Below are 23,263 nucleotides of genomic sequence, written 5' to 3'. Positions count from 1 at the left end.
TTATTGGACCGACAATTTTAGAACACTTACAAATGATTAAAAATAGAATCTTTGGACTCCAATTGAAGATTAGGCAGTACTTTGTTCCTTATTCTATCTCATTATTCCATCTACTCATAAAAACCTTGTGAACAATAAAAAAATAAAGAAATAATGTGTATCTTCTTGGTAGTGGAAGATAGGATAGACAGGGAAAGAGTTTAGATTAAAATGGTATGCTTCCAAATACAGCCAAGGATATAACTGAAGTGTCTATCTACACTGTAAAGTCTGCAGAAGAGAGACAGACACTATTGCTACTCTGCAGATTTTATCAGTGTCAATCATTTTGAAATTAACTTTAATTTTTTCCAGAACTGGCTTTGCAGCAGAATAATATCATCTGTGGATATTTTAACCTTCGTCGAGAGTTGCTGAGTCATAGTTTTTGCAGCATAAAACTTAAATGGTAGGGTTATATCAAGAAAAGAATCTGTTTTGCATTAATACTGACATTTAGGAATTTAAATATTATTTCTCACTTGCTGTGTTACATTATGTTTTTTATAACATACTATTAGAAAGGAGGTGTAGTCTGTTCATATTCAAAGTCAGTTAACTTAATAATAGCATTGGATAGTATATTTATGTTAAAATAACTGCATGATGTCACATCAATACTATTGTGGTTTTTCTATATTGTTTGCTGGTCCACTGGAATTTTAATGATCTATATATAATTATGAAGCCAATTAAAATACCGCCAGCTGTCTAATTTAAAATGGTATTTTTATTGAGAGTTTCATTATGTGAAAGCAAAGTTCAAGTGAATAAAATACAGTCTCATAACGCACAATTCTGGAGTAATACTAAGATTCTAGCCTTAGTATTTTGTCTCCTATGCTATTAAAAAGAAGTTTAAGTGAAAAATTGTTCGTTCAAGAAACCAGATTATCAGCATTGGTAAGACACAGAATTTCTTACTTACACTAAATATGTTTTCATTAACAGAAAAAAGTTTCAGTAAGACAGATTGAAAGGACAGTCTCAACTTAAAACAACCTTAAACAGGCTGCAATAGTATTAAAATAATGTGAGAGTTTAGTGAAATACACAGTACCAGCATGTCAAGAATTATTAGCTGTTACTAAAAGTGAAATAAGAAATGGTTCCTCGCCCAGTGCACTAACTGCAGTTCTTCTTTGAGTAGTGTCCCAATGGGTGCTCCCTTCTGGGTGCGTTTGCGCCTCTGGATTCTTCGATTGGAAATTTCTCATAGCAGCATCCAGTTGGCCTGTGCATTACTCTGCCTTGTGCTCAGTGCCATATCTATATAGTACTGCATGGGCTAACCACCCTCAATTCCTTCTGTACCACAAAGCCCAATGACAGGGAACTCTGAAGCAGAAGGGAAGGAGTGCCAGTAATGGAGCACCCATAGGAACACACATCTCAAAGAACTGCAGTTACTGCACAAGGTGAGAAAACATTTCTTCTTCTTCTTCTTCGAGTAGTATCTCTATGGGTGCTTCACTCTAGGTGATTCTGAGCAGTTCCCCTTTAAGGAGGAGGGGGCTTCGGAGTCTAATCCAGTGTGGAAGAAAGTACAGCTGAGCTGAACATAGTAGCGAAAGGAGAATCACGAATTATTGCATAGTGTTCAGCAAATGTAGAAGTCCAAGTTGCAGCTTTACAATGTTTCAATGATAGGAACGTTCTTAAAGGCTGTGGTGGTGGAAATAGATCTCGTTGAGTGGCCGCATATGCCAGCAGGAACTTTGAGATTATGAGGTTGGTAGCAATTACTAATATAGTCAGTTATCCACCTAGATATCCTCTGTTTAGAGAGAGCAGCTCCTTTTGATCTGTCTGCGACTGAGACAAACTATCTGCAAGTTTTCCTGAAGTGTTTAGGCCTATCCAAGTAGAAGACCAGGGCTCTCCTGACATCAAGCATGTGGAGCAATGCTTCCCCCTTATCCCAGTGAGGTTTAGGGTGACAGACTGGGAGGTGAATGGGATTATTTCTTTTAATGTGTGCAGAGATACATCCGTGTTGCCAGCGAACAACTTAGTACTGTCAAAAGAAAGGTCTTCTACCGTATTCTGGACCTCCTTTGGGAATCCAGAGAGCTAAAGCCAGGAGGCCCTCCTCATAACTAAGGCTGCGAGTTTATCACAGAAGTCGTGGATTCCGTGACTTTCCATGACCTCCGTGACTTCTGCAGTGGCCAGTCCACCTGGCTCAGGGGCAACTCAGGCAGTCCCTGTGCCATGCATACCGGATGCTGCTGGGGCAGTCTCAGGCCCCCATGCTCCCCCCCAGCAGCAGCAGAGTTTGGGTGTGGGAGGGGGTAGGAATTAGGGTACGGGACAGGGTGAGGTGAGCTCTGGGCAGCGCATACCTGGGGGGCTCCCCGGAAGCGGTGACATCCCTCATACTCAGCTGCTAGGCGGAGGTGTGGCCAGGCGGCTCTGTACATTCTCTCCACCCAGAAACCACGGCCAATGGGAGCTGCAGGGCCGATGCCTGCAGGCCGCCCTCCCCCAACACCCGCGGGGGCCCCGGGAAGCTGCCCCCAAGTTTTATTCACTGGTATTTTTAGTTAAAGTCATGGACAGGTCATGGGCCATGAATTTTTGTTAACTGCCTGTGACCCCTGTCCATGACTTTTGCTAAAAATGCCCGTGACTAAAACGTAGCCTTACTCATAACTACTGCTATGTAAACTGAATGAGTGGCAGTATCGGCAACATCAAGAGAAACCTATTGAGGTGTCCTGGCAAGGAGCTGACCTTCTATAACAATTGCCTGGAACTGCTCTTTGTGTTCTGCTGACAGATGTTCAATAAAGAAGTTTAGCTTAGTATGGTTTATGTGGTTATACTTCGCCATTAAGGCCTGATCACTGGTGATTCTAAGGGTACGTCTACACTTACCTCCGGGTCCGGCGGCAGGCAATCGATGTTCTGGGATCGATCCCGGAAGTGCTTGCCGTCAACGCCGGTACTCCAGCTCGGCGAGAGGAGTACGCGGCATCGACGGGGGAGCCTCCCTGCTGCGTCTGGACCCGCGGTAAGTTCGGACTAAGGTACTTCGAATTCAGCTACGTTATTAACGTAGCTGAATTTGCGTACCTTAGTCCGAAGTGGGGGGTTAGTGTGGACCAGGCCTAAATTGTAAAGTAATAAGATTTTCTGCCAAGAGGTCAAGACATTTAAGATTTTTATCATAGGGCATAGATTTAGCGTGGTGCTGCCTTCCACATTCGTTAACTGCTTCAACCACAAAGGAGTTAGGAGATGGGTGAGAAAATAAAAATTCTGACTCCTTAAAGGGAGTGTAATATTTTTTATCTGCCTTTTTGCACACGGGAGGAATTGAGACTACCAGATGACCTTTGCCGGGTCCAGGAATGCTTCATTGACTGGCAGTATGGAGGATGTTGAACAGTATATGATGTAGTTCTTCAACCCCTTAAGGGGGATCTGTAAAGAATCTGTAACCCTACTGATGAGCTCTTGACACTGCTTAAAATCATCAGCCAAGGATGGTGGAGGTGGCATGACAGCTTCATCTGGGGATGAAGAAGAGATGTTCACAGCTGGAGAGATCTCCTTGTCAGCCCTGGTCTCCTGTTCCTCAAAAATCTCTTCCTGAGGCTCCAGTCTCCTGGAAAGGGAGGGTGAGAAGGGTTTTCTGTCTTTGTGAAGGGCAGAGCTTGAGGCCCTAGAGAACTGATGGTGATAAGCCACACAGGGACTTGAAGGGGGTGGTGCATATGGCATGGGTGGCAGAATCCACGGGTGGTCGCCCCAGCAGGATCCTAGCTGTGGATGTCTGAGATGAGTGAGCTCAGGAACCTCAGGAGAAAAAAAACCTTCATGGGGTGGAGTGGAGAGCCTTGCACTGATATTTGGGAAGCTGAGGCAAAGTCTTCATCATAATCCTTTTTTTTCCTGAGACACTCAGTAATGGTAGGGCAGCAGAAGGAGCTTGAGGTACCACCACCGGTTCCAGACATATGTCTGGGGATGTGGATGCTCTCAGGATTGAGGAAATGTGAGGTTCTGCCATTAGTAATAGGTGGGCATCTGGAGACCTGGAGGTTCTTGGTACTGAGCAGAGATCAGAACAAAGCAATAATGAATCAGGAGTCTGACACTGTGAGGTCTCGTGGAAACCAGAAATCTTGCAGTACCAAGAGTAGTGTTGGTACTGTGTCCATGGCTTGAGGTAAAGATAGCCAAAGGAGTGGACGGTACCATGAGTTTTGAACACTTCTGGGGGAAACCTGATGGAGGTTGAGTGGTTTTTTTCAGTATCATGGTGAAGCTCTTCTTGCTGCTGCAGTCTCCAAGTACCGATGGTCTCTCGGAGCTCAGTACCTTAGAGTCTCTAAGCTTGTCAGAGCTCTCAGTACATAAAAAACCAGGAACCTCATGGGTACCATGCTGGAGACTGATGGGACCTGGGGGAGGTGATGTCTTAAACTTCTTTGAGATAGATTCACTAACTGGAGAACTTGGTACTTGGTCCTCGGATGACTTATAAGAGGAATCTTGGGTCTTCGTCTTAGATGCCCTCGAGGAGTGCGGCTCAGAGGTAGAAGAGGCAGCCGACTTACTCAGATACCATGGTAAAAAGGGGTGCTCCTCGCCTGGGTCAGAGAACAGACACAGTGAGCTCTCGATCATAAGGAATCAAAGTTTTATCTCCCTGTTCTTTTCGACTTTAGATTTCAATGCCAGTCAGAAGTTTCACTTTTGGGGAATGAGCGATTCCCCAAGGCAATGGATGCGGCAGGTGTGTCCATCGCTTACCAGGATTGCCTCCTGGCGTGACAGGCAATGATCGATTCCGGGAGACCTGGGCATACCCTTGGAAAGGGAGAAAATCACTCCCCCGGAGAGAAACTACCCAACAAGATTTATATATATATATATATATATATATATATATATATATATATATATATATATATATATATATATATATAAATAAATTTACTTAGTTGTTATATTCATTTCTTTTTTACAAAAATATTTTTAAAAATTAACTATCACTAACTAACTACTATATACACTATCTACAGAAAAGCACAGTTGAGGTAAAAAACTCAAGCTGGACAGCTAGCTAAGGCTCCATCTTAAGCTGGAGTGGCGCAGAAGGAACTGAGGATTGTTAGCCCAGACCAGGGCTGGCTCCAGGCACCAGCCGACCAAGCACATGCTTGGGGCAGCACCTTAGAAGGGGCGGCCAATGTTGGGGTGGCGGGGGCACTCGCGGTGGTTATTTTTGTTTTTTTTGTTTTGGCCGGGCAGCGCGGGGGGTGTTTTGGCGGCGTGGCGTGGGGGGGGGGATGGGTTGAGCGGCCCAGCGCGGTACTTGGGGGTTTGGGCGCCGCTGGGGAGGGGCAGGCGTTTGGGTGGCGCAGCGCTGGAGCGGCGGGAGTTTGGGCGGCCCGGACCAGCGCTCGGAGGGGGGGGATTTGGCGGCCCGGTGCAGCGCTCGGGGGGGGGGGGGGTTTGGGTGGCCCAGCGCTGGGGGCGGGGAGCCCGGCGCGGCACTCGGGGGGGGGTTTGAGCGGCGCTGGCGGGAGGGTGTTACAGCGGGGCGGCGCTCTTCTTTTTTTGCCTGGGGTGGCAAAAAAGTTGGAGCCGGCCCTGGCCCAGACAGTACTATATAGCAATGGCATGGAGCATAAGGCGGAGCAACACGCATGGATGGGTCGAATGGACACTGCTATGAGAAATCTCCAATCATAGGCACATAGGGTCACTCCTTGAAGAACTGTAAAACACTGATTCCTACAAACATTTGAGTTTATTTTTATGCGATTTTATCCAGAACTTAAAAAGGAACACCTGCCCTGGCTCCCTCCCAAAAATCAATTTACTAATTTAAATAATGTATGTAAGCATTACAATATTGTACAATTCATCTTACAATGCGCATTTCTACAAATACTTGATTACAATCAAGTTGTAATTTTTTAAGGAATGAGTTATGAGGTACATGCACATCATTGCTATTTTGATGTTGAAGATTGAGTGAAGTCTCAATGTTTACATTACTCAAAACCAAAACATTAATAAACAGTGACTCAGATTAAAGGTTAGATTTTCAAACAGTAGTGGGTGTGCTGTTCCTGAAAGCTATGCCGGCAAACAAAAATTATTAATATTTGTATTACAACTGCACCTAGAGGCTCAGAAAAGGATTGGCCCCCACTCTGCTAGGCACTATGCAAATACATTCCTTGTCTAAGACATCTCACACAATAGTGGAAGGAACAGACTAAACGGTGGAATGAGGGAGTAAAAGACAAAGTTACCTGTTGAATGAGCTAATTTTGAAAAAAAAATGGTAGTCTACGCGTGCCATCTTCCTACCCATTATCTGCACAATCAACAGTTTGCACACACAATTATTCAAATTGTGTGCTCAAATACATCATTTACATCTGCAATTACCTGTTTGGGTATTGTGTACGTTTTGCAGATACATGTTAGGTTTCAATTTTTGAAAAAAATTAGCTTTTAAGGGTAAATTAAGAGAGTTAAATTTAAAACATTACTGTTTCTGAAGTAATGCAGGCACTTTTCATAGAATCATAGAATCATAGAATATCAGAGTTGGAAGGGACCTCAAGAGGTCATCTAGTCCAACCCCCTGCTCAAAGCAGGACCAATTCCCAGCTAAATCATCCCAGCCAGGGCTTTGTCAAGCCGGGCCTTAAAAACCTCCAAGGAAGGAGACTCCACCACCTCCCTAGGTAACGCATTCCAGTGTTTCACCACCCTCCTAGTGAAATAGTTTTTCCTGATATCCAACCTGGACTTCCCCCACCGCAACTTGAGACCATTGCTCCTTGTTCTGTCATCTGCCACCACTGAGAACAGCCGAGCTCCATCCTCTTTGGAACCCCCCTTCAGGTAGTTGAAGGCTGCTATCAAATCCCCCCTCATTCTTCTCTTCTGGAGACTAAACAATCCCAGTTCTCTCAGCCTCTCCTCATAAGTCATATGCTCCAGACCCCTAATCATTTTTGTTGCCCTCCGCTGGACTCTTTCCAATTTTTCCACATCCTTCTTGTAGTGTGGGGCCCAAAACTGGACACAGTATTCCAAAAGATGAGGCCTCACCAATGTCGAATAAAGGGGAACGATCACGTCCCTCGATCTGCTGGCAATGCCCCTACTTATACAGCCCAAAATGCCGTTAGCCTTCTTGGCAACAAGAGCACACTGTTGACTCATATCCAGCTTCTCGTCCACTGTGACCCCTAGGTCCTTTTCAGCAGAACTGCTACCTAGCCATTCGGTCCCTAGTCTGTAGCAGTGCATGGGATTCTTCCGTCCTAAGTGCAGGACTCTGCACTTGTCCTTGTTGAACCTCATCAGGTTTTTTTCTGCCCAATCCTCTAATTTGTCTAGGTCCCTCTGTATCCGATCCCTACCCTCTAGTGTATCTACCACGCCTCCTAGTTTAGTGTCATCTGCAAACTTGCTGAGAGTGCAGTCCACACCATCCTCCAGATCATTAATAAAGATATTAAACAAAACCGGCCCCAGGACCGACCCTTGGGGCACTCCACTTGAAACCGGCTGCCAACTAGACATGGAGCCATTGATCACTACCCGTTGAGCCCGACGATCTAGCCAGCTTTCTATCCACCTTACAGTCCATTCATCCAGCCCATACTTCTTTAACTTGGTGGCAAGAATACTGTGGGAGACAGTATCAAAAGCTTTGCTAAAGTCAAGAAATAACACATCCACTGCTTTCCCCTCATCCACAGAGCCAGTTATCTCATCATAGAAGGCAATTAGGTTAGTCAGGCACGACTTCCCCTTCGTGAATCCATGCTGACTGTTCCTGATCACTTTCCTTTCCTCTAAATGTTTCATAATTGATTCCTTGAGGACCTGCTCCATAATTTTTCCAGGGACTGAGGTGAGGCTGACTGGCCTGTAGTTCCCCGGATCCTCCTTCTTCCCTTTTTTAAAGATGGGCACTACATTAGCCTTTTTCCAGTCATCTGGGACCTCCCCCGATCGCCATGAGTTTTCAAAAATAATGGCTAATGGCTCTGCAATCTCACCCGCCAACTCCTTTAGCACCCTCGGATGCAGCGCATCCGGCCCCATGGACTTGTGCACGTCCAGTTTTTCTAAATAGTCCCGAACCACTTCTTTCTCCACAGAGGGCTGGTCACCTTCTCCCCATGCTGTACTGCCCAGTGCAGCAATCTGGGAGCTGACCTTGTGCGTGAAGACAGAGGCAAAAAAATCATTGAGTACATTAGCTTTTTCCACATCCTCGGTCACTAGGTTGCCTCCCTCATTCAGTAAGGGGCCCACACTTTCCTTGATTTTCTTCTTGTTGCTAACATACCTGAAGAAACCCTTCTTGTTACTCTTAACATCTCTTGCTAACTGCAACTCCAAGTGTGATTTGGCCTTCCTGATTTCACTCCTGCACGCCTGAGCAATATTTTTATACTCCTCCCTGGTCATTTGTCCAATCTTCCACTTCTTATAAGCCTCTTTTTTGCGTTTAAGATCAGCAAGGATTTCACTGTTTAGCCAAGCTGGTCGCCTGCCATATTTACTATTCTTTCTACACATCGGGATGGTTTGTTCCTGCAACCTCAATAAGGATTCTTTAAAATACTTTTGTGGAACCATGTCTAAAACAGTCAGCATTTGGGTCTTGGTAACCAAATACTACATGCCTTGATATTAGCCGCATCATTTCCAGCATCATAGTAGTTGGCTGGCATACCCGTCTCCCACATATGAAAGACTATTCGTGCTAGATTCATAGGTTTGTTCCTGCTTCTCCATACTACATACTAGGTCCAGTAGAGCAACAGGATTAGCAATTACCACTATGGTGTCAGGGATAAATGCAGCAATACTTTAGCTAGGGAAATTGGAAGACTGAACCTCTTTTGGCGATAACAGCAAACTTCAAGGAAAGGTATTTTCTGCGGTGGAAGAGGCTTGGAATTGAACTGCAACTGTGGCAGCCTCTTTTCTGGACCAATCAGATAAATTAAAATTTTGTGTGCTTTTGAGATATATGCAAGTCCTGTGAAGTCAGAGGAGCTTGGCCTATATCTATATAACCACCATTATTATTTCTATAGTGATGTTGTACTTCCTAGATATTTGGACTTACCTTATTCTTGGTATAAACATGAGGGGCCACTTTGAGAAAGATGCGTGGCATTTCTTCCAGTGTGTCATTATCTACAACATGGAGCATACAGGTAGGGATGGTTGTGTACACCTTTGGCACTACAAGCATATCTTCAGTCACAAGAAATGTTTCCCTACAGTAAAAGAGAGGTAACATCTCTTTTGAAAAATGTTTTCAATTTCAAACTGCTTTTCACCAATAAAGTGGATCCTGTAATATAATAATAATAATGTGTGTATGTTTGTGTACATTCCAGCTGCTCAAAATTAGAAATGCTAGATGTTGTTTAGTTTTGTCCTAACCAACCTCCCACACAAAGCCATCAACAACAACAACAACAACTAGCTGCAGGCGTCGCAATCTTTAAAAATCTGAATATAAACTAATTGTATAGGGTTACAAACATTATTTGTTTAAAAACCTTTTAAATTGCAATTTCACTTTGAGGGGGGAACTATAAAAATAATTTAAAAGTTTCTTTAATTGTAAAAAATACAATTCAAATAATCAGTTATAGTAGATACTTGAACTTAAGTGACTGAAAGCACTGGACCCCCAAAATGAGTGAGTAACTAATATAGACACACATGCTTACATGTGTTGTAGCTTACTTATCACAATGTGGTGCAAAATATGCTCATTATTATATGCTCCTTATGTAATATGGATCTTGTAATATAGGTTGATTGGTGTATACTGGCTCACATGAGACCTGCACACAGTTTGGAAAGAGAAGATAATCCCAAGAGAATGTAGAAACCCATAATGATACCACTATGCACAAAAGTGACACACACAACTGTTCAAAGTACCGAGGAATTAAGCTGCTGTCCCACTGCATGAAACTGTTAGAGAGAAATACAGATAGTAGCATTCATTGAATAGTAGAGCCTGTTTTAGGAAAGGAGCTGTTTGGTTTTAGAAAAGGAAAGGGACAACAGATGTTCACCTCTAGACAGTTGGTGAAAAAGAAGCTAGAGGGAAATGTCAAGCATGGTTAGGCTTTCATCAATTTGGAGAAAGCATTTGACAAAGTACCTAGTATCTAGATGACTACCGGCGCCTCTGCTATGTTCCTATGGCGTACCAGAGGCACTTGTCCAGATGGTGAAAGATTTGTATGATGGTTTGTTCCGGGGACCACTTGCTTCTCATGAGTACCCTCTATCGAATATGTGCATGCGCCTGCTGTTTATTCAGCTTTGTGCTGCTTGCAGTGCCTCCCACTGGCTACCATCCTCCGGCTGAGTCACACACAGTTCATAAGTGAACAAAACAAACCCCTTCTGGGGTACAAGTCCAACAGGGCCTATCACAGTACCCTTGGTTAGTCTCTTCCTGCAACCCTCCCTGAGCTCTCTTAAATTGCTCCTCAAGGTATGAAGCAGTGCCCCAGAGCTTCCTCCATGGAGACTCTTCACCTATTGCCCTAGCTCTTCAACTGAGTCACTCAGGGCTTAAGGCATTTCCTCAGTGATGGACCCAGGACTGCCCACAACTCCAGGTCCCAACCCAGAGACCCTATAAAGTAGCAGCCACCTGCTGCTTCCCTTTAACTATTTACTCTGTTGCTGCTGCTACTGTTCCCTGGGCCACTTCCCCACCTGCACCTTCACCTTCACCCTTACCCCAAGGCTGAAGTCTTTCTTGAGTTCCTGCAGCCAGTCAGGAGCATTTTTCATGCTCCCCTGGTCCCTGCCAGCAGCTGATCCTGCTCCGTAGTCCAGCAGCTCCTTTTTATATGAGCTTGCTGGACTCTGATTGGCTGCTCTCTACAACCTCTCTCGGATTGGCTGCTTCCCCGCAGTCACTCGAGGCAGCCTGGAGGACTAACCTCTACTGCTCTTTCCTGGGGCGGGATGTGGTAGGGCTGTGAGGCCTCCAGCAGGGGACCTCAGGGCCTGGTACACCTGGTCACATAGTTTCCTGATAAAAAGTTAGATGTTTTTCAGTGCAACAGGGGGGTTTGAGGTGAAGGTTGGACTCCACCAGGGATCAGTGTTTACTCCATTACTATTCATAATTTTGATGGACTTCATAAGTAGGCAAATACAAATGGAAGGTGATACAAAGGTGATCTATGCAGATGATAACTGTGCTAATGGCCAACAGGGAGGAAGATCTGGTCCAGGTGATTGATGCTTGGAACATGGAACTAACAAACTATGGCCTCAAAATGAGTAAAGAAAAAACTGAAATCATGCGAGTGACTTGCATGGAACCAAGACAGATGAATATCAGTATTGAGGGCCAGTACCTAAATCAGGTTTATACACTGAAGAACTGTGGGGGCTGGTTAGCAGCAAATGGAAAAATCAACAAAGAACAGCAGGAAACATTGCTGAGTGAGTGGAAAGTCTGGTGCAAGATAAGTGGAGTGATCTATGATAAACAGGGACAATTGTACAAAAACACGATAAGACCACTCTTCTGTATGGATCAGAGACATTGGCAACCAAAGAGAAGCACTTGAGAAGACCTGACACCATTGAAATGAGATGTCTTAGGGCAGTGAAGAGATGGCATTACTGGACCAAACGCAGAATGTCATCAGGTGTGAGACCAAGGTCTGCGGTATCAGAGAGAAAATGCAAGAGAGGAGGCTGAGATGAGATGATATGGGCATGTGTAACAGAGGTGCAGAGTCAGGAGCTAAGTCAGTATCCCATCATTCAAATCCCCACCAATATAGGTTAATTGGGATCTAATTACAGGATCAATTAACAAGTGGAGCTACAGTGGAGGGGCTAATTAGCGGAGGACGAAACCCCAACAGCTGGGAGCAGATAAATTGAGAGGAAGGAAGCCGTGGATGCGGGAGCTAAGACCCTGAAGAAAGGCAGAGCTGGCTGCTGCTAGTACTGCTCCCTTCCCCAGAAGCAAGTGGGGGAGCTGGCTGGGAGTTGAAAAATGTAAATAGCATTAATGGTGGTGGCCTGCTGGACTAGCTGGTGGTAAAGGAGATCTGGAGTGGGTGAGGTCTGTCCTTAAGTTAAGAAAAGACTCTTGGGGACCACCCTGTGACAGCATGTATGAAGGATGGATGAAGAGAATCCTAGGGAGGCATCTGCCACTAGAGTTTGCGTGCAAAGATCAAAAACAGCCAAGAAAACGGTAGACTGACTGTGTATGGGAGGACAGAGCGGATATGGAGTGAGCATTGCCCAGCTAGCAGAGAAAAGGGGAAAACAAAGATGATGTAACACTGGTTTCTTTTTTGTAGTTTCTAATTCTAGACTTAAATTTTAAAAGGTTGTTTTTAAAACCCAATGTCATAGTTCAGTGTTTCCCAAACTTGGGACGCCGCTTGTATAGGGAAAGCCCCTGGCGGGCCGGGACAGTTTGTTTACCTGTCGCGTCCACAGGTTCGGCCGATCGCGGCTCCCACTGGCAGCGGTTTGCTGCTCCAGGCCAATGGGAGCTGCTGGAAGCGGCGGCCAGTACGTCCCTCGGCCCGTGCTGCTTCCAGCAGCTCCCATTGGCCTGGAGCAGCGAACCGCAGCCAGTGGGAGCTGCGATCGGCCAGACTGGCGGACGCGGCAGGTAAACAAACCGGCCCGGCCCGCTAGGGGCTTTACCTACACAAGCGGCGTCCCAAGTTTGGGAAACACTGTCATAGTTGATTAATTTTTACTCTCTATTGTTTGTACTTTCACAGAAGTTTTAAAATAACATTACTGCTACTATCAAAATAGTCATTTTATTTTTAAAAAATCTGAATTCATTTAATAATGTGCCAAAATTCAAATAACTGATTAGTGATTTTGGATACCCAACTTTTGACACCTTGAGAGGTATGATTTTCCCAAAATCGCTGAGTACTTCCATCTGAAAATTAGGCCCCTTTATGGTGCCTCAAGTTGGACATCCAAAAACTGAGATACCCGAGTCAGAGTATTTTTTTATCTGTAATTCAAAACCAGTTAAATGAATTGTTTTCAAACTTAAACAGACATTCTCCATTGCCTTCAGACTAACTTTGGCAATTTCATGCCCATCCAATTTTCCAAAACAGAGTTTTGGGTGAGGTAAAATAGGGCTTTATATTGAAAGCTGACTGCAACTTTGAATGTGTAGAGGCTACTGCTTCTCCATACTAAATTATTTCCACATAAGAATATTTGAAACTCACCTAAAAACCACAAACCAAAAATTTGGTGGCTGATCAAAATATGTTACAGCATAATCAGCAAAAGTTGTTTTAGCCCATTCATCCTCATAGCAGGGGTATTTTTTGATAGACTTACAGTTGCTTTTAAACATTTCTCTGAAAAACAAAAAACAAAAATAAAAAAGAGATGAATACTTAAACCTAATAAGGAGAAGACCTAGATCTTGACTTCAACTTCCACATGTAAGGAAGAACACTAGGGTATATGTGACCCATTGGTACAGTGTGAGTTATATGTCCTTCCCTACTGGCTGGTCCACATGAAAGGATAACAACCTACTACTGCTAACAGTTAATGATGATACTCCTTTACCTCAAGTGACAAAGTCTGTGCTTTGAAGCTAGAAGTCCTGGGTTCAGTCTCTCCTAATGACCAATAGGTCACATCTGTGTTCATACCGTGATTATGGCATATCTCCTGAGTGGCACGAAGCCAAAGACCAACTGCACGTAGCAACCCAACATTTCATTGCTTTTACAAAACTTCTTTACAATTTCTAATCATCCAGTGTAGTTTCATTTCCCTCCCATCATGCTGCCATCTTGTAGTTTTTCTTCTGAGGCCCCATTTGAAGATTAAAAGCTTAATTTTACCTTTAAAACACTTCTTTGAACAAGAAACACTTTAAAACAAACCCAAGTATCCTACATTTCAAATGTGTCTTTGAAAATCTCAAATGCTTTGTATGTTTAACAACATTTTCAAAATTTCAAAACAAGTCGTTCTTTCATCATATTTATTCTGATAAAACATTGACTGTATGGTTATACAAAGAATTCTGTGGAACAGACTGCAATATAAATTTTTCATTTATTACATAATACCTCAGTAGAGTTACACCACACTGTTCAATATTTGATTCAATCAAAGTCCACAGTTTTTGCAGAGTTTCTTTGACATTAGCATTCTCCTTAGTACCTGAAAATAACAAAATGTGTTAGAAAAAAATCACAAAATATCTAACTTTTTCATTGTTCTTTAAAAAAAAGTGAAAAAAATTATCGGGGTAAGTCAGTCATGTTCTGAATCAAGTTATGTTCTTATTTTAAATTTTACAGAATTCTTGCACTTCTGGACACTAATTTCTCCTTTAAGGCAGTGAATTTCCTGTATAAACAGCATTCTCCTTGTCACATGCTCATCAGCCCTCCTGCTATAGTGAAGAATGATTTGATCAGTCCCTTTTACTGAAGTACACATCCCCATATAAATTATAACATGCTGCAGTGAGGTGAGATAACTTCAGTAATCAGTAGAGGCAATGATCAGCACATTTAACTATAAGCTTAATTATACTGACTTTTCCTCGTAGTTAATACCATAACCTACATGCAAGGAACTAGAAAAAGAAGGGAAAAAATCTAAATGAAGACTGGAGAAAAAAAGAAAAACCGCATGGGACAGTAGGAGAGAAAATAGGATAGGTATATGGGGAAGAAGAGAAAAAAATAATTATGAAAAAGGACTAGAGGGAGAGAAGAAAAATAAGATGAGTAAAAGACAAGGAAAACAGGGGAGAGAAAAACAAAAAGGAATCCAGTGGCACCTTAAAGACTAAGATTTATTTCGGCATAAGCTTTTGTGGGTAAAAAAAAACCTCACTTCTTCAGATGCATGGAGTGAAAGTTACAGATGCAGGCATTATATAATGACACATGAAGAGAAGGGAGTTACCTCACAAGTGGAGAACCAGTGTTGACAGGCCAATTTGATAGGGTGGATGTAGTCCACTCCCAATAATAGATGAGGAGGTGTCAATTCCAGGAGAGGCAAAGCTGCTTTTGTAATGAGCCAGCCACTGGCCCTGTCAACATTGGTTCTCTACTTGTGAGGTACTCCCTTCTCTTCATGTGTCATTATATAATGCCTGCATCTCTAAGTGTCACTCCATGCATCTGAAGAAGTGAGGGTTTTTACCCATGAAAGCTTATGCCCAAATAAATCTGTTAATCTTTAAGGTGCCACCGGACTCCTTGTTGTTTTTGTGGATACAGATTAACACAGCTACCCCCTGATACTTGACAGTGGAGAGAAGTAAGAACTGAGAAAGAAGAGGTAGAAACAAACAAAAGAAAAGAGTTAGGAAAAACCCACTCGGCAACTGATACATGGAAAGCTAAATCTCCAGAAGAACAGAATGATGAATATAGACTGAAGCGCTGTTAATTTAAATGGTGCTTGCCAGAAATAAATAAGGTAGGCACTAAATTATTTGGAGCAAAGAGCCTAAATAAGACAAGACTAGGGATAATAGTTCAGGAGCGGGAGAGTGTTGGGATTATGGATGAGAAGAAGAATGTATGAGGGATTGCTTGAAGAGGTGGATTTTAAAGGAGAGATCGATCTGAAGGAGAGAGAGGATGCCTGGCCAAAGAAGACAAGACTGACCCAAGCATAGAATGCACAATGCATGGAGAGAAAAAGCCTCCATAAGGGTGGCACTGGCAATCATTCAAAAGGAAGAGTCAACCTGAAAGGAGGTGGTACCCAGGAAGGAGGTGGTACCCAGGAAGCATGTCTCTCTCTCAGGGTGGTTTTCTGTGCCAAGGCACTCACGAGCTGTCAGAACATTGTAATCATATGACAACTATTGCCTTGGCACCCTATACACCCTTTTCCCTGCGCCTGGCTGAAAAGATCACCATGTTTCTTTAGTCCGATGAAGTGTATAGATGGGAGAACAGATAGACTGTGATGGCACAAAGCCCTCTCTGAAACTACCTAATAGCAACACAGAAACTTCTTATACGAATGGGCCACTATAGGAAAGGAAATGCCAGACGCATCTGAAAGTTCAATGCTCACCTGCTTCAGAAGAAAGTGAGGACTTGACTGAATCATCAGCTATATAATATTTGCAAGAAAAAATTGCACTACGTCATGTGAGACTTGCAGTTTTATTTAATTTGCAGGACTGTTTCATATGAAATACATATAGGAACAATATTCATGGTATATGCATCTATCACATGCAATATATTAGGAAAAGATTAAGAAGATTCAATACAACTAAAGCATTACATATATTTTTGTATTTTTGTACAAGCTCTTGGACTTTTCCCTTTTGAAATTTAGGCCCTTAATCTCTGTGCCTCTATTTCTTCATTTGTAAAATGGGGTTAATAACAACTACCTTCCTTACAAGGTTATTGTGAGGCTACCTCATTAACATCAATAAAGTGCTTTATTTAACATCATCATCATCATCGTTAGGATTTGAAAGATCCATTATGCTGATACATTCTTGGACTTTCTGCTGACCTCCCCTGCTAAGTCTCTGATGTTGATCTGTCAGTGATTAAGCAGTTTTTAGGGTATGAATGATGAAAAACCTTGTTTTGTCATACACTTATTTGTAATTTTTATCATCAATTTTTATATTATAGTTGCCTACATATTTCTCAGTGATGTACAATGATTTACTCAAGGTCTCTCTCCCCACCTCCCAATCTGCTCATACTATTCTTATCAAAGTCTCTTTCTCAGCCAGAATAAGATGCATGAAATATTTTGCCAGTGACATTTAGATTCACTACTGACCTAAACTCAGACTGTTAATCTTCTTCACTATCTACATTTAAAAAAACACACACAAAACAAAATGTGGATATACAATATGTAATTGGCAAACCTAAAAACAGAACTCTTCATACTTTCTTAATCTCTTTATGAGTCACCCATGCCAGCTGTTCATACATATTCTCTTGAAAATGCTACTGTATGTTTGATCACAAGTGGGCATCAAAATATTCAAATATTTTTAGTAAAACATACATAAGCCTTTATGTAAGAATGACAATAAACTGTTAACTATGTTGAGCTCTTGTTTTATTTGTAGAGATCTGTGGGAATACTTCTCAGAAATGCATTACAGTTGTTTAAAGGAATAGTATTATTTTTAAGTGAAGAGTTTCATTTTGTGGCTTAATATATATATATAAAATATATAATATACATATATTTTTAATATATATAAAAATCAAACTAAATTATATTCCACTTTCCACAAACTAAACCTGTCACAATATTTTGAGCTAACCAAAACTATCTTTACATAGGCCCTTATCCGAAGCCCACTGACATCAATGGCAGTCTTTCCATTGACTTAATGAGCTTTAAGTCAGGTCCATGGTGAATTTCTAGCATCACTGATGTGACTAAGTGTATGTCTACACTGCAGTCAGTGGTGTAGCTGCAGTTCAGGTAGGCACACCTGCACTAGCTATAAAGTGCAGCTAAAGCAGCCGTGAAGATGTAGCAGCCTGGATCCTGACATGGGTTAGCAATGCAAGTATGTACCAGAGTTCCGGGCAGACTTGTATAGCCTATGCTGTGGGCCGTGCCACTGCATCTTCATTGCTATTTTTAGCTGCTCTAGCTAGATTAAAGGTAGTTCAGATACGCCTACATGAGCTGTAACTGCATCTCCAATTGCAGTGTAGACATATCCTGAGTGTCACACCGGGCTCTGTCTCAAGCAGTATGTTAAATTTAATCAGCCATCTTCATTTCATCTATAATATTTCACTGCACTCCTAGTAAAAAATTTTATCAAATTTTCAGATAACTAGTAAGAGGGTAGCACAGATAAAATAATATGGTGAAACACTAAACACTTAAAATAAGATTTAAAAGGCCTACCTGGTTTTCTGCCATTTATCAATTGCCTAATATAGGTCCCTCTCCAATTGCTTTGCAGTTTAAGCACTGCAGCTTCTTCTTCAGAAGTTGGAGTTCTGTTCTGCCAAGCAACAGGAATATTTAGCTCTATCACCTCTGAAAGAAAAAGAAGAATGAACAGTACTATAAATAGGGTGTGACGTGAAGGCTACAAGCACTACAACTGCTTGACTGAGAGTTAAACAACTATGTGAGCTATATTCCAGAAATGCCTTGATTTGCTCATAAAGCTTCCATTTATGCTATCCCATCATCCTGTTATAAATTCTACTATATAAGAAGCAATGTAAGTTAAAGCACTGTTATCAAGATATACCACACGGGGACAGATATTTATTGTGTAATTACATGATGTTGTCATGCAACTACTATGCTAATGTCATGGGTCAAACCTGTCCAGCTCACAGTGATTTGGTAAGCTGGTATTTCTCCTTAATGGGCGTCATCTTGTGTCACAGAATTTAATTTAAGTCTCTTGTTCTAGCTGGAAAATAACCTACAAAATATTAACCAAATAGAAACTGATGGAGTGATGTCACATTCTACAGACACCCTGAAACAAGAGGCACAATTTTCACCTCCATAATAATAAAAAACATTTCCCCACAAAGAATTCTGTTACTGATCCGAGTCTTGTGTTTCACTCTCATATTTGGGACGCCAGTCACACTTGCCTGCATCTCAGGTAAAATCTCAGGCATAACTGGAGAGAATGAAAGATTTCCCTGCCAAACACCATTTGGCTTAGGGAACAATGCCCTGGGTTTAGAGTCAGGAGACCATGGGTCTCTTCTTCTACTGAATACTGTTAATATATCACAGCCCTTATTATTGTGCAAGGTTTCATATACCTATCCCAGGAAGCAGACCACTCTAACAAATAAAGTACAAGGCGACTTCAGACAGGTCTCTATATAACAGAAACTTGCCTTATCCACTCAGGTACACTGTCTTTCAAAATGAATATGCGCCTCTCTAGCCTGTCTGCAGCTACTACTTTAGCCCCTAGACCATATTCACCTCCCACAGTCAACGGTTGAATCCTGATACTGCTGTGAAATGTTGGGTCTCATAAATAGTTGTGTAACCCACAGGCAAACTACTGTGTTGTTCTTGCTGCCCCTGCCAGAGGCTGATCAAAAGAAAGGATAACAGTATACTTCTACTACCAGCAGGTTTTGTTATCTCAAGGTCCTTGCAACAGACCTAAAAGTCCTGGCTCAAACCCTGCTTACCACCCAAATGGGGGAGCGGGGGAGAGGGGAGAGTATATGATTAAGTAATTAAAGACTATATCATCATTCACATGCAAAAGAGGACAGAGTTAAGGTTGCAAAGATTATATTTTTTCTGGTATTTCCTAAAGTTTGAACACTTGACTTTGCAACCTTCCTTTTATATATAATTTTTGGTAGGCTGAGCTGGCAGGTTGTAGGAGGAGCAGGAACATGGACTCTATCCCTGAATCTATAGCAATTTTACAGGCTACTGCCACTAAACCTAAATTTTATTGCTACACCATTTAAGCTGTTCCTCTTCTTCTCTTTGTTGTTTTATCATTTTCAACTCAATACCCTCCCCTTTACTGTGCCCATTTGGTGCCACAGGCAGAGGAGCCTGAGCAGTAGCATTGGGACAGCAGAGGTAACACAGACAGTCAATGCCACTGAGTTGAGTGTAAGGCCTCAGTTATCTCACCCAATAAATCTATAGTGTCTCCTCTTAAATTAGTATGAGTACCCTGAAGTAACTGTAATTATGGAAATGATTTTATATCGCAAAACACTGTGTCTAGAACTAAACTGGAACATTGTGTTAATGCTGATTATCTTATTTGTACTTTTGTTAATGCTAGCTGTCCCTTTAAGAACAGGACAAGGTTCTTGATTGTACAGTGGGTTTGCAGGAGAGCTATGTGTGGGTGGTTTTTGCCTGTGTGTTGAGAATATGGAAGTCTCTGCCTGTGTAAGCTCTAAAAATGTTAGAACTTTATTTAACAAACGTATCTTTCAAGTAAGTAAGCCACATTCTAAATGGTGTAACAGAGTAGGGAGCTGAATGCTTTAGGTCACTGCTAATTGGCTACAAAGCCTTTCACCTGCAGATAACCAGTTTGAAGCCAGCCACCTTCAACAGGAATTAAAAGTTGTTCCCATCTAAAGGATGCTTGTGGCTTCTATATGAGAACAGTTTGATGGGTCTTAGTTCCAGCTCACATGTCACAAACTCACTCTTACGCTAAAGGGTTGTCTTACACAGTGGGGCAATGGAGGGGGTGTGATTTTTAATGTGCACTAACGTGTTGTTTATTAATTTATACATGTAGACCATGCTGGTGTACTTTAATGTGATGCTGTTTGAAACAGTACTACTTTCAAGCATGCTAGGGAACCTTTGGTTCTTTTAAAAGAAACGTTTTGATATTTTATTCAAGATGACTTTTTGTTTCAGAATTTCCTTTAATTTTATTTTAGAAACTTCAAACTATGTATTTTGTTCACCCCAAAATGATTTTCATATTTATTTTTTGGAATTGCCAGTGAACCAAAAACCCATCATTTGCCCAGCTCAGTCTAGAAAGTGGATAAGATTATTGTAGCTCATGTCTTGACTTCTAGACAAGAGGAAATATCTGAAGAGGCTTTCTACATAATTGTACTCACAAAATTCTATACAGATTCTAGCCAGAGCATAGTGAACTTTGTCTTTGAACCAACAAGATTTTGCCCACAAGAAAGAAACATATGTTTTGGGTTGCACCTAAAAGATTCTCAAGAGTTTTTTCAGCTTATCACTATTTCTGGCTTAATATGTGACCATATACATACAAACTATATGCATAAAAGTCACACCAAAAAGTTACTTAGGTTGCAAAATAAACCACTTGAAAGTTAGGAAATGCCAGAATTACAGTTGCCTGTGCATCCTGCCTGCAGACTGAACGAGATAGGGGGTTTGAGGGTTTCTATGATGGCAAATGTTAGGCAATCTAAATATAGGGTATGTGACCAGCTCCCCCTGAATAGAAATGGACAGACAAATCTGAATATAATGATTAATATCAGCACAGTACCTGAAGATACATTGTCTTCCACGGGAGCATCGTTGGCTTTCAAATCCAAAGTGAAGGATCTGAAAGCGAATTCAAAATTGGGAGGAACCTTATTACCTAACACTTGTTGGATCAAACGCCCAAAAGCATTATTGAAAACCTAAAATTAAAAAGAGGAAAAAAATCAGACAACCGTTTATTTTGTCAAGAAAGCTGATTTATATATATCTTTGATCATTAATATTCTATACAGAATATTCCACAAATGTTTGTTTTTTCCATTTCAAAACTTATGCGTTTGAGCTCCCATTTTGCACAAATACACATGACAAACACTTCTCTCTAGAGACCTAGATAGTTTCAGGAGCAAGAACTGGGAAAATACTCTTTCATCTTACTCTGTAGTACCATATTCATTTTAAATTTAAAACATCTGCTTATGAGATGACTAACATATATCTTCTTATAGGACTTGGATTCTTTATCATAAAATGGCACAAGGGTTATTAAAACGTTTGGCTACGTGTTTATATCAGAGATGAACCTGAACTGAAACACTGATTCTGACTTCCTCCCCTAAACATTGGAGACGTTTGAATCTGACACCAATTTCACATGCAACTACTGTGAATTGGACTGGCTTCTTTCTGTTTTGTATCAGTGATTGTAAAAAATTGAATACCTACTTCTAATGAGTAATCCAACTGATTAAATATGCATCATCATTTCTATCAGCTGTTCTGTACCTGGATACAAGTCACACATGTTGAAATCAATGTACAAAGTGTTGTGTACACATGTTGAAATCAATGTACAAAGTGTTGTGTTGAATAAAAAATAAATCAGGATAGAGTTACTCTAGTACTGTAAACATTTTAGGGAAAATATTTATTAGGCTGGGTAGCTAAATACCAATTATAGTCAACAGTAATATTGCTGGTTTTGGTTGTAATCACTTTGTTATCTCTAGTGGCTGCTATTACATTAGGATGCTCTATGTTAAAAGCATGATTATTTCATGTTTTGAAGGAAGACCTAGCATAGTTAAATACATGCATACAACATTTAAGGGAAAGTATAAATAATAAAAAACAGGGAAATGTTGTGACTATGCAAATAATCTGACTATTGTCTTCAATAACAAAAAGCTAAATCAATTTTTTCCTGAGACATCAATCTTAGACACAGTACGGAATTATTCGGTGTATTGTTTTCTGAACTTCGGTTAGTCTCTTTGCTTTCATATGCTGAATTAGATCTCAAAAAGCTGATGAATTTTGATGTTTGAAACATGCAGTGCCAAACTGCCAAAACACGGTCTCTGATTTTAGCATGTGCAGTTCTGCATATATTATCATTTGGATATATAAAGGAAAGGCAATTTCTATCTGTTTTTGTAAACTCTATCATTTGCACATGCAAGTTATAATGGATTTCAAACCATGTGTGCAAAATCAGAGGCAGAGTTGGAGACCCCTTTGAAAAATTGGCTAATAATTAATACTAATTAATAATAATAATAATAATAATAGCAGCTTATTTGAAGAAGAGAATGAATGTTAACATATGCACTCTTTTATATTGTGAACTCTTTTAGAAAAAGCAGATTATTAGAACTGTTACCTTGAAGTGTTCTCTAGCTAATCCTGTACCATGGAGGCTGTGAGGGAAGTGAGTTAGTTCCAGCTCCTTCAGGGCCTTGGAAAGTTCAGGCTCACTGCTGAAATTATTAATCACATTTCCAATAGCTTTCAGGATAACTGTAGCCTGTTCTATAAACCGGTAGCTCTCCTGGGGAGAGAGAACATTTTAGCTTGTGGAAGGAAAATGCTATCAGTTTATCAGATAATGAAGAATATAAAAATATTATGCATTGATTATACTTCTTTTGTACCAAGCACTGTAGAATATTCAGTCAAAATTAAGATGCATATTTATATTGTAGTAAGAATAAGTGAAGGCTTCTCCTAGCTAAAATATACATTGTGACATAATATTGGTTAATCCCATCCATATATTCTTAGAGGAGTATTTGTATTTGGTTGAACACCATGTCAAAGTGAATACTGCACATAGCAGTATTAATCTTCACCTGAATTGCTATGTGAGACTCTAGAGACTAGCTGCTCCTCTTGCAAAAATCTGTGGAAAGAAGACCACAGGAAGCAA

General features: G+C 41.3%; 1 protein-coding gene across 5 annotated transcripts in view; it reads right to left on the bottom strand.

Annotated features, from left to right (window-relative positions):
• ADGB (androglobin) overlaps window positions 1-23,263 on the bottom strand; it is a 217,712-nt gene that overhangs the window by 67,058 nt on the left and 127,391 nt on the right. For 4 of the 5 annotated variants that reach the window (XR_006173985.2, XM_005280423.4, XM_005280422.4 and 1 more), the window contains 7 exons: window positions 22,718-22,885; window positions 21,116-21,254; window positions 18,004-18,138; window positions 16,168-16,206; window positions 14,187-14,280; window positions 13,323-13,457; window positions 9,170-9,323 (listed from right to left, as the gene is read on the bottom strand). Coding sequence is in view for 4 of the 5 variants with exons in the window: in XM_005280423.4 (XP_005280480.2) it covers window positions 9,170-9,323; window positions 13,323-13,457; window positions 14,187-14,280; window positions 16,168-16,206; window positions 18,004-18,138; window positions 21,116-21,254; window positions 22,718-22,885 (864 nt within the window). In the remaining variant the exon portion in view is untranslated. The remainder of the gene's footprint in view (window positions 1-9,169; window positions 9,324-13,322; window positions 13,458-14,186; window positions 14,281-16,167; window positions 16,207-18,003; window positions 18,139-21,115; window positions 21,255-22,717; window positions 22,886-23,263) is intronic. The other variant, XM_005280424.4, reaches the window with a different exon arrangement.

This window comes from Chrysemys picta, chromosome 3 (genome assembly GCF_011386835.1).
Source record: "Chrysemys picta bellii isolate R12L10 chromosome 3, ASM1138683v2, whole genome shotgun sequence".
Lineage (NCBI taxonomy): Eukaryota > Metazoa > Chordata > Testudines > Emydidae > Chrysemys > Chrysemys picta.
The sequence above is the reverse complement of the archived record's forward strand: the minus strand, read 5'-3'. Positions and strand labels throughout refer to the sequence as shown.